This window comes from Balaenoptera ricei, chromosome X (genome assembly GCF_028023285.1).
Source record: "Balaenoptera ricei isolate mBalRic1 chromosome X, mBalRic1.hap2, whole genome shotgun sequence".
NCBI classification, from domain to species: Eukaryota; Metazoa; Chordata; class Mammalia; order Artiodactyla; family Balaenopteridae; genus Balaenoptera; species Balaenoptera ricei.
Window position 1 is genome coordinate 29,537,925 of NC_082660.1, and position 12,641 is coordinate 29,550,565.

Sequence of the window (12,641 nt, forward strand, 5' to 3'; positions counted from 1 at the left end):
TCTCCTGTCTTGGCATGACTGAGAACTAAAAGCTGACTGTCCAGATCCTTATTGAGAGTCTACATCGTCTTGGAGCTAAACTTTTCCCCCTAGGCTCTAAAGAAGCCCTGATAGCTGAAGCTGAATAACTTGATATATACTTCAAAAGACTCATCAGCACAGTAGATTATGTATGGACAATCTTCATGCCTGGAGCTGCTGCTGTGTGGGCTACTCAGGAAGTTCACCAGAACTCCCACATCTTTCATGCTCTACCCCAGGAAATAACCATGACTGTGGACAATCTTACTAAAACCTCTCTGATGTCTGTGCCATCACCAAAAACATTCAAGCTGCAAACCAAGAAATCCATCAAATGGCCACTGCCATCCTCACTCCATTATCTAAAAATGCTTCCAGCACAACATCTAGGAATTTTCTTAAGTGGCTACCCTCTGGCCTCAGAAACTGGGTTTATAGTCTGCTCTAACAATTAATCTTTCTTCTTCTTACCTGCATAAAAAGCTCCCTCATTAAATACCTGATTGCTCACACCATCCAGCAAATACCCTCTACACCCAAGTCTCAGAGTCAGTTCAACTAGTCTTTCAACAACAGAAAGCTTCTAAATTGAACTACATGGAGTAGCTTTCCTAAGTTGTTCAATCAGAAACCTAGTTTCCCTTGAACAAAAAAGGGACTGACAAAGATGGCTGTAACATTCTCCTTTAGCTTGATTAAAACTTAGATAGGTTTCTTCCTGATTATGGGACTGACATCTCTTTTCTTAGCACATTTACTTTAGAAAACTTTCTATTATAAATTCCTTCTCTGCCCTTTTGAGATGTAAATCTTTTACAACCCAGGAATAGCTTTTTCAAGGACCTGGGAGCCATCCTTTTGAAATGTGAACATCCAGAAGGATAGTACCCTATCTCCTAGTCTCTGTGGGAAGACAGTAGTTTACCTTCAATAAGTGACAGCTAGCAAACACAGATGGCCTAATCACAAGAACCAACCTCCCTGTTAATGTCCTCGAGTACTTCTTCCCAGCTCATCCCAACGCTTAAAATCTTTCTTGCCTTTTCTTTCAATGGAGTTGAGTTCAATCTCTCTCCCCTACTGCAATAGTCTTGAATAAAGTCTTACTTGCGTATTAAGTTGTCCCATGCAATTTTTCTTTGACAACACTCACAGCAATGTGAACACATGCAGAGAAGGATTTTGGTGTTCAGATACTTTAACATTCAGTCACTACAGTTGTGTCCTTTGGTACTTTTCAGTGTGGATTTGACATCATGGACAAGTAAGTGTCTTACATGGTAAGGAAGAGTCAGTACAACACTGTCATACTTTTTAATGGACCACAGGTGGAAAGTCATTCTTGAGGGGAGGAAAAAACCCTCCCTGTCAGCAATATGAGCATAATATAGTCAGTAAGACAACATAAAATTATGTGCCTCCTCCCCACCTCATATTTAAATGAAAGGTTTGGGGGCCTTCCCTGGCAGTCCAGTGGTTAAGACTGCGCTTCCAATGCAAGGGGCACGTGTTTGATCCCTGGTCAGGGAACAAAGATCCCACATGCTACATAGCACGGCCAAAATAAATAAATAAATTAATTAATTAATTTTTAAAAAGTTTGGAAAGCATTAGTTAGGCAGTTTCATGTCAGATAACTAGTATATCTCCAGGTCATTATTGAAAGCATTCATTAAAGATTAAAAGCATAAGACCCTTCATAGAAAATTTAACTGGTTCCTGGTTCTTAGCATTCAATTATCATTTCTTTAATCTAAAATCAACATATTTGGTGTCTAAATTGAGAGTACATTTGAAAATCAAAATTCAAAGGCATGCCTTCTAGTGGGCTGACTGATGGGAAAGGGCTGTGATTATGCCTAATTTTCACCCTCTACATCACGATCTCATTGATTATGTTTCTCAGCTTGCCAAGGGTTCTGTGAGGTGATTTTCAAGATGAATATTGCTATTTGCAGGATTTCCTGAATAAGAATATTTTGGGAGTAAATTGCACAAACCAAGCGATGTGCAGTCAATTTTCACTCCAGCATAAACAATGTATTAGAACAGAGCCCTTAAGGCTTTTTTTATTTGGGTTTCATTACACAGCTAGCTGCATTTCATCAATAAGCATGAAGTGCGAAGCAGGCAAAACCGAGGCTCACAGAGCATATTACATATTTTTCTAACAGGTGCTCAGAGTTTGACTAGAGAAAACAAATCACCTGGATGGCAAGGCCTTAGGTCCTTTTTTTCAGAGGAAGCCATGGCCACCATGGTCAGACAAGGACAATTTCTTTAAATTTAGGAAATAGAGGCTGCTTGTGCATCTACTTTCTTTGCATTAACTCATTCCTAAGATTTTTTTTAAAGGTGTTTCTCTCTCTGTGTTAAAAAATGGGCATGTCCTCAAAGCTGTATACAAACTTTTTGGTTTCCAGTAGTTTGAAGTTAAGCCAAGTACATTTTCCCATATTCCTTTAACTGAAAAAGAAGTTTAATCTCTAAGCAGAGGGCTATAGAAGGCTGTACAGATTAAAATCGCATATCTTTTAGCAGAAGAACTCTGTGCAATCTTAATAAGTAATTCATTAGACAGTGAATATAGATAGAAGCTAGACAAAGAAGGATAAAGAACTAGGTAGGTTAGTAAATTATTCACACAGGTCACTATTTCCTGATTACAAGTTAGGGGTCTGAGAATTATAGGAAGAATTTTTTGAGTCATCATATATATGATTTTATGATCTTTTTTTTTGCCTTGGATACAGCCACAAGCAGAAGAAAAAGGCTAAAGGAATATTTTTGAAATCTACACTCCAGAGATGAAAAGCTCAGGATATGCACAGAGGACTGAAGCCAAGGAGTTTTACTGCCAGGGAAAAAGCAGCTGCCTCTCCCCTCAGTGATTTAGACTGAGCTGCAGGAGGGCAAATATCATGACTCCTGAAACTATACACAGCAGTGACAGTGGTGTCTTGGAGCTTTAATAAAGGAAAGTGATTAACACAGCTGAGAGTAGCTTTCATGCTAAACTGCAGGGACCCATTTGGCAGGAACCTATGGGCCATGGACAAAGGCTCAATGAAAGTTTTTAATATTTGAGCACTATTCTGGGGTACACACATTGGGACTAAAGTTACTTTGGTTGAGTCAACAACATCCATTTGTATCAGAGGATTTTGTTATCTTTTCTCTTAAATATATTCCATGTAGTGAGAAAGCTCACATTGAATATATTTTTCATTATTTTAGTGAAGAAGCACATTCTAACCGAAGATTGTATTTAAATCTGAGTGCTTTTATATCTGAGTTCCAAAAAGCTATTTCTGGTTGGGAATAAAGAGTTTATGGCCTTTCCTCTCGTCACACTAAATCAAGAGATATTTAAGAATATACTCGATCCAAGATAATTGAGAATCTGGCTGAGGTTATTGTTCATTGGACCAAGTAACTGTCCTTCTTTGTTGAGATTATTTACTGAGTAATGAAAAATCAGTATTGATGAGATGCAGTTGCACTGGAGAAGGGGTGCTAGTCAAATATCTCTGAGGACACTAGGTGCTAGTTAGGTGGAAAAACTGAAAGGATACCAGAACTGATGGCTTCCCTGCATGATGATGTGCTTTGCACTCACCCAGTCTTGTCCCTGTGACCACACATGACTCAAATGTAGGGTGACGGGTCCATCAGAAGCTGCACCTTGGTGTCAAGACCTCCACTCTGTCATCACTGTGCTGGATATGTTTTCACTTGTCCTGTATACTTTCTTAAAGTTAACTAAATTTGTTCTGGGTAAAACCTATTGTGACTTGAATTTAATTGTCAAACTGAACCCAAGACCATGCCACTGGTTGAGTAGCCTGGGTTTTGCACTGGTGAAATGACGTCTACTTGTGACTTATCATCAGCTCTGGTGGGTAGCTATCGGAATGGGAGATGTAAACATGCCAAGAAGAAGTAAGGTAAAAGTAGTGCAGTGCACTTTGCAAATATAACTCATTTTAGGTGTGGCAAACCTTTCTGTATCTCTCTCCTTTCCTCACTCAAGTACATCCTTCCGAAATGTTCATTAACTCTTCTCTAAAAGATCCTCACACTTGCTTTTATACTTATCTCCTAGCAAAACACCAACTAGATAGTGATAAAACCATTGGTTGTTATAGTCCTGGAAAGCAAATAAATTGAATAATTTGGGTCAATGAATTAAAAGAAAAAACTTTTCTCAAAGATATTATTTAACTTATTTAGTCTGAAGTTACCCATCATTACATTAATTAATAGGCTGTGCTTTCAATTGAATTGGTTTATGTGATTGGCCACTTAATGTTGTTGGCCCATAGGAGATGCAAAACAAAGGGAATTATATTGGGACAAATCCTTGAAATGGGCTCCTGGGAAGGGAGAAAAGATAGGAACAATCAATGCGTACAGGGACACTAAGAGGAGGAGCTGGTGGTGTCCAATTGGCATGTTTGTCTGGAGCCCTAAGCTTACCTATAGCATCTCATTACCATTCTGGGTGCCTCATTAACATCTTTATTCATTGATTTAAAAATGCTTACAAGTACCCACCATACACTGAGCCCTGGGATGGGGGTGTTCAGAAATGAATGGGACAGGGAGGTAAGTAAGAAGATGCCTTGTGCGTTCAAAGAACAGTGTGATGAGGTACTCAGGTCTCTAAAATTTAAGTGTCAACCAACGTACAAAGACTATAGGAGATGGATACAGAGGTTTATAAGCAATCCTAAAAGGGTTTTTCACTCTACTAGGGGTATGTAAGAAGGCTTTGAAGAAGCAATGACATTGAATTCAGTCTTAATGGATGGAGGAAAATTCATCATGCCAAAAAATGAGACAGAAGTCATTTAAAGAAGAGAGAAGATCAAGAACACAGACATGGCATGAAACCACATGCATATAAAGATAACTATATAATTTGTTGTATCTAGAGTACAAGAGGAGATTGTTGGCAGAATAAGAGGATACCAAGGTAAACTGGAGTCAGTCTGAGAGGGTTTTATAATGTCTACTAAGGAGTCTATACTTCACTTTGTAGGCACTTAGTCTCCAAAATGACTTCAGTTTTAGATAAGGAGTCTACAAACATATTAAGTACAATTCAAGTAGGGATGGAAAATGGATCGTAGTAACAGGTATAATGAAGACATTCTGGTGATATGAGTTCAATGAAACATCATTGCTAGTAAATGCCAGAAGAAAAAACAAAAAATGCTACTCAAGTAATAATAATTATTATTAGCGTTATAACAACAATGATGATGGTGATGATGATAACAAATGAGAAATTTATTTCAGTGATATTGCCACTCTTGAAAAATAATATTTAGAGCAAAGAGTCTTTACCTTAATGTCAAATGGTCCTGTTTGATTTGTTTGGTTGTAAATTTCCAACTGATTCCTAATAGGAGACAGCCACAGAAGCAGATGATTTAATTGCTCTTCAAGCTGTCCAAGGTCTTTTATGTGAGCCTCAATTTCTCCTTGTTTCTCAGGTAAAACTCTAGAAACCTATAGGGAAAAACAAAGTAAAAGAGTCTCATGATTTAAAAAAAAAAAGGAACAAGAAATGTTTTCAAAAGCTATTTGTTATGAAATGTTATAGAAATTTATGGAATTTGGTATTTTAACAGCATGATATTGATTACATACATGTGTTACACATTAGGATTTAATTCATGTATTACAAATCATTGATTAATAGTCTTTCCAAAATTCTATACTTTGAAGACAATAAGCCTTTTATTGAAATACAAAACACACACCCACACAAATGCACACCCAACTCCGACCGACGAAAGTAAAGAAGTGTATTCTTCACTTACCCACTCATTCATTAAACATAATGGTGTCTTGTGTATTATATGCCAGACTCTCTGCCTTTGTACTTGTTTCTAACTTTCTTTTATGTTAAGGAAAATTGTACAAGGAAATTCTTTTATGTACAAAGAAGACTGGTGAGGTAAGCATTTTTGTGATCTGTAGTTTGCGAGCTCTAGCATAACCAAGTAAAACAGAATCAGATGATTGGAATGAAAAGTAAAAAGAACATCTGAATTAGAGTAAACTATCATGGAATGATTATAAGTGATTTTTATTAAGGGCTTACTATGTGCCAAGCAACCGTGTTTGGAAGTTTCACGTTTATTGTCTTTAATCTTCCCAACAACTCTATCATACAGATACTATTATCCCAATTTTATAACCTTCTATAATTTTATCCCTGGTTGAAAACCGTAAATAACTTGGGAAGCAGTGTTGTATGCTGTTCAACATTGTGAGGTCTAGAGTTATGCTGCTTGGTTTTAAATTGGGGTTCTGGAATACCCTGGCAGTCCAGTGGTTAGGACTCTGTGCTTCCACTGCAGGGGACATGGGTTCGATCCCTGGTCTGGGAAGTAAGATCCCGCATGCCCCGCGGCCAAAAAAAAAAATCATGTTTCCATCCCTTTTGTTAACACTTTAGCCAAGTTTTCCTTAACTCCCAACGCCTTCTCTTATAGAATGAGGACAATGATAGTACCTGCTTCATAGAGTCAGAGTAAGGATTAAATAAAGTAATCCATGTAAATAGTTTACAGCAATATTCTGCATGATAGTGAATGATAATAAAATCATTCAATGTTAGTGATTATTGCTCCAACTCAAGTGTATGCAGAGAGACAGATAAGCAAGAGTAAAGCCTTTTTCTTCAGATTATCAAGGGCTAAAACAGGTACGCAGGAATAAAGAGTGTGAACTTGCAATGGCAACTCTTTATGATATTATTAATTATACTCTACTAATAATATAAATATAATATTACATTGTAATATGAACACAAATGTTACAATATGCATCTATTATATATTATCATGATATTATGAGTAATAATAGAAAACATTTTAAAAGTAAACTAGATAAGCATACTACTATAGTAGCACATCATCTAAACAATGCCCCATACTTTGGACCAATCGTTTCAGAAACTTCTAAAAGAGCTAACTAGTGAGCATTATATTCTTTATTTGGACCCAAGAGTTGTGGGGTGAAAAGGAGATACATTAGTGGACAAAATAACCAATCAATTAATTTATAGGGGAAAGAACATTATATAAGCTCTTATTATATGTGGACAACATGTATTTTGAAATATATTGTGAATACATTTGTATATACTTTGTAAAGTGCATGCAAATGCATGAGTAAAGGGATAACATCTAGCCTGCGCTGATGCAGGCCAGCCTGGGATTGACCTTAGGTTCCCACAACAATGTTTCCTTGGGACACTAACTTTAAGATGAATGGGAAATGCTGGGGCTGGCTTACTTGTATGGAACTATGCCTGGATTGGAGAAGCTGTGAGTTGATATTAGGACCTTGGGCCTATATGACTAAAATGGAGTAAAAGACAGAAGGGAAATAGAGGCTGTGGCTTCTATTTAAAGTGACCTGCACAAACTCTGGCTTTCACCCCTGGCAGCTTTTCCCTGTGTGGATAAGGAGTCAAAAGAAGCAATGTGTGTGGGTAGCATGGAATGTCTGCCCATGAATAATGAATCATGATACTGTACCTGCTTTGTCTCACTTGTATCCTGCTATAAAGCCAAGTAAACATACTATTAGATGAAGGCCTATTTGAATTTCATGAGTTCTAACCCATAAGGACATCTACAGCACTGAACTATATTTATACATGTATTGGGTTGGCCAAAAAGTTCGTTTGGGTTTTCCCGTGGCACTCTCACATACACATATTGGATTGGCCAAAAAGTTTGTTCGGGTTTTTCTGTAAGACGGATTTTTGGCCAATCCAATATGCGTATGTGAGTGTGTTATAGCTGATATCACAAATATAATTCCATGCATATAATATATAATCTAATAATGCCCCCAACTTATCTTTTTCAGCATTTATAAGGAGGGACCTAAACAGTTTATTTTTATTGGGTCATTTTCTACTCACAAGTAAATGTAAAAAGCATTTTATTGCTTCAATGTACAGCATCTAAGAGCCTCTAGATTCTGAAGCTACTGGAAATAATAGTCATCATACATTCCTAAAATCTCTAAAATCGAGTTGCAAACTCATTTTTATATCTGATCACAAAATAGTTCACGTTTCATTTAGGCTTTATATATAAGTGCAGAAATCTGGATAACTTTTAGCGAAGCCTGTTGGTTTCCTTCTCATCCTCCTAACTCATCCCTTCCTGGTTATAGAGATAGGACAACCCCCGAAAGAAAACAGTACAATGGGTGAGATTTGACTAACATCTGGAATAATTAAATGACACACGTAGTTTTCAGCTTAGTTATGATACCTACATTAGATACAGCCTCACAGACCTTGTGTTTCCCACTATCATAGCATTTACTTTATACTATTTAATTTGTTATTTACATTTAATTTCTGGATGGACTAGGTTCCTACACATGATAGGTCTTCAATAAATATCTGTTGAATGAAAGAAAAACAATTTCCAGATTCAGGATTAATTTCTTTTTTTCTCAATGTAAGAAGCAATACATGTCCAGAGTAGTCAACGACATAAAAAAAAATGTAATTTTATCCTCAGGTTAAACAGCTTTAATTAAAAAACAAAAATATTAGTAAATTGGACTATATAAAAATCAGAAACTTATGCATGGTAAAGAAAACTAAAAGCAAAGTTAAAGGACAAATGACAAATTATGAAAGAAAATATTCGTGACAGACATCTCAGATAACATATTAATTTTCCTAACCCATAAGAGAGCATCTGCAAATTAATATGAATAAGGCCAACAACCAAAAAGAAAATAGGACAAAATTTAAGGGCAGTTCAAAAAAAAAAAAACACAAATGGATTTTAAACATACAAAAAGAAGTTATGCTTTGGCCACAATGAGAGATCTAAAACTTTCAACTATTGTACTGATAACAAAATCCAAGTCTAAAAACACACTATGCTGACAAGGCTGTGGAAAACTCAGACTCTTACACATGGCCAATGGGATGGCAATTTGGCAATATCTATCAAATGCAAATAACCTTTGACCCAGAACTTTTACTTCTAGGAATTCATCTTGTAGGTATATTTCTGGAACTAAAATCAATGTTTGGGGATGGTAGGGCAGATGGTAGATGGGGTGGGGGATTTTTCACTATATTTTTTAATTTTTGAAAAATATAAATGTATTACCTTTGCAAAGATATAAGTTAATTTACAAAGGAAAACTACTAGCTTTTCTTCTCACCAAAAAGTAGTGGGGAGAAATTATACTTTATATATTTTAATAACAAATCATGATTAATAGGATATAACATGTCTAAAGCCATCAGTCAAAAATCTTCTGATTATTTTCCCAGGACAACATCACTTAGTTAATGATAGGGTGCAATTTCAGACCTTCTAGCACATAATTTCTGTGCTCCCTCTCCGCCCTTCAAAACAGCCTTCAGGAACTGATGGTTTCTTCTACATAGTTCATGGAAAAAGGTAACAGATACAAATAATTTATGATGTAAAATAAGAGTAAGTTCTGTGTCAGTTTCTATGTGTTTTAAAGAAATTTACTGTTATATTTACTACTTCATATTCTTATCAAAATATGGACAGAAACACTTTACTAGTAAAATGTGTCATTTTTCCTAATAATCTTTTTAAGTATTAAAAAACCATGCTCTTCATACAACATGTGCCCTGTGGTGAAAGAAGACACTTAAACACATTCAGTTCCCTTATGTGTTAATTTAGTATCTAACCAAATCTTGACCTAATTTCACACAAGATTAGGTTTCCTTTACTTTCAGTTTTTCAATTTTAATTTCAAATGTGTAGAAGTTTTAGCATTAAGATAAATAGAGGTGACTGTTTTAAACAGATACTAAATACTAACTTCATATCTTACACCAAAAATATTCTAGAGAAATTAAAGTGTTAGGTGTAAAAAAATTAATAAGAGCAGAACTAGAATGAAATATTGGTATGGGGAAGCCCTTTAGAAGTGATAGGAATGTGGATAAAGTATTAAATATAACATTTGTATTGTTCATCTAGAAATTAAGGCAGCAGAACTAAAAACAAACAACAACTGGGAATATTTGTAGCATTTATCAAACAAAGGGTAATATTATCACATATAAAAAGATCTTTCAAAGAAAGGAGATGGAAAATCTACTGGAAAATTGGATAAAGAATATGAACAGGAATTTGGCAAAAAATGCAAACAACCAATGAACAAGAGAAAAGTCCAACCACTAAGTAATCAATCAAATGCAAATTAAAACAGCAATGATATACCATCACTTGCCTATTATATTGGCTTTTTAAAAAGGTTATTTGTCAAAATTCTGTAGAGTAAGCACTCTTACATTTTAGGATAAATTCTTACATTTGTAGGGAGTAATTTGGTAATTCATACCAAAAAGCAAGCCATCTACCCTAAAAACTACAAACATTACTGAGCGATTAAGGAAAACCTAAGCAAAAAGAGGAATATACCTTGTTCCTCTATTGGAAGGAGCCAATTGAAGGAACCGATTAAAAGTTCCAATACTGTAAGAATATCAGTTCTCTTCAAATCGTGCGTAAATTCAGTGCAACCCTTAACAAAATTGCAGCAGCTAGTTTTTAATAAAAATTGACACAACAACTCTAAGATTTATATGGAAATGCAAAGGGCCAAAAATATCCAAGGCAATTTTGAAAAATAACAAAGTTTAAGAATGTTTACAAGCAGATATCAATATTTATTATAGTTAATTATGTGTGGTATGGCTGTGAGAACAAATGGACTACATATATTTACTTAATTTATGACAATGGTGCCCACTTTAGTTAAGTGGATTGTGGATGATCTTTTCAATAAATGGTTCCAGGTTAATTGGATAGAATCTTGACTCCTACTCTATACCATACACAAAAAAATTAATTCTAGATTGCTGTAGACCTCAATGTAAAAGGTAAACAATAAAAGTTTCTGAAAGAAAACATGGGAAAATATCTTGATGATTTAAGGGTAAGTGATTATTTCTTAAATAAGATATAAAAAGCACTAGCCATAAAGGAAAAGATTGACATATTGAACTTCATTCATCAAGAGATATCGTTAGGAGAAAAAAGCAAGGCCTAAGTTGGAAGAAGATATTCACAATGCATCTATCTGACAAAGAAGCTGTATTCAAAGAACTCTGACATCTATGAGAAAAAGACAGGTAACTATTTTTTCCCCCCAATGGGCAAAAGATTTGCACAAGAACTTCACATACGTGGATATAAAAATGGCTCTAATTATCAGATGCTCACAAATAAAAACACAATGAGGTACCAGTTCACATTCACTGGAATGGTTAAAAGGAAAAAGAATGAAACTACATACTCTTGATGAGGATGTGGAACAACTGCAACTCTCATACACTGCTGGTGAGAGTGAATTGGTAAACTACATTGGAAAACTGGTGGTATTTCCAAAGCCAAACACACACATATCTTATGACCCAGCCATTCTATTTCAAGTATATCCTAAAGAAAAATGCACATACATGCAGTAAAGGACATGTACATCATAACAGCATTATTCATAATAGCCTCATACTAGACACAACCCAAATGCCTACCAACAGTAGAATGGATAAACTGTGGTATATTCACACAATGGGACACTATAAAGAGAGTAAGAAAACAGACTACGGTACCTGCAATAGCATAGAAGAATCTCACAAAAATAATGATGAACAGAATTCAAACATAAGAGCATATACAGGTACTGTATGATTCCATTTATATTAATTCAAAGACAGGCAAAACTAATAGAGGTGTTAGAAATCAGAAAAGTACTTATCCTTGGGTGAGGGTGGTAGCTGGGAAAGGGTTAATAACTGGGAAGAAACATGAGGGAGACTCCTAGGGTAATGTTCGAATTCTTGATCTGGGTGCTAGGAGCATGGGCATGAAAACTTTTTAAAAAATCCATCAACTTCTATTGTTATTATTTGTGCACTTCTTATTTATGCGTTTCTTTTCCTTCAATTTAAAAGATTTCATGAAAATATCTTTAAAGCCTTAAAAGTATTCATTCCTTTCAATTAACACATGAGGAAATTAAGGCTCAAAACTATAAATAATATTCCTAAGTTTACTAGTAAGTGAAAAAAACTTGGCTTTAAACACTTGGGTTTTCCTGACTCCAAATTCTACTCTTCCCTTTTCTCTTCCCTCCCAAAACATATGTTCTGCTATGTTTCCAAATCTAACATATTACTTGATAAACGGAGTATTAAAATTCACACTTTTCAAAAGTTTTCATTTTTGTGAGAACAGTCTATACCATTAATTCGCATTATCACTAATGAGATACACATTCAGATGTCAACTTTAATATAAAACAATATAAATGAAATGTATTTCAAATATAAACATATTTTGAAAACAGAAGAACTACTATTTGATATTTGTTAATTCATGACTATTATATGAGACTACAAGATAAATTAGATTGCTTATTGAATAAATTGTTAGATTATGATTAATCCAAAGTCATGATTAAATGATCTTCATATAACTGCAATAAGTAACTTCTATATTTTGGTAGATTTGTTATTCATTTAAAAATGTTCTTTTACTTTTGATGTAAATGCTATAATTTTTATT

General features: G+C 35.0%; 1 protein-coding gene across 6 annotated transcripts in view; it reads right to left on the reverse strand.

The window, feature by feature from the left end:
- The window catches only part of DMD (dystrophin), a 2,476,968-nt gene that overhangs the window by 764,893 nt on the left and 1,699,434 nt on the right, over positions 1 to 12,641 (reverse strand). For all 6 annotated transcript variants that reach the window (XM_059910880.1, XM_059910875.1, XM_059910877.1 and 3 more), the window contains one exon: positions 5,374 to 5,538. In XM_059910880.1, coding sequence (XP_059766863.1) covers positions 5,374 to 5,538 — 165 coding nt within the window. The remainder of the gene's footprint in view (positions 1 to 5,373; positions 5,539 to 12,641) is intronic.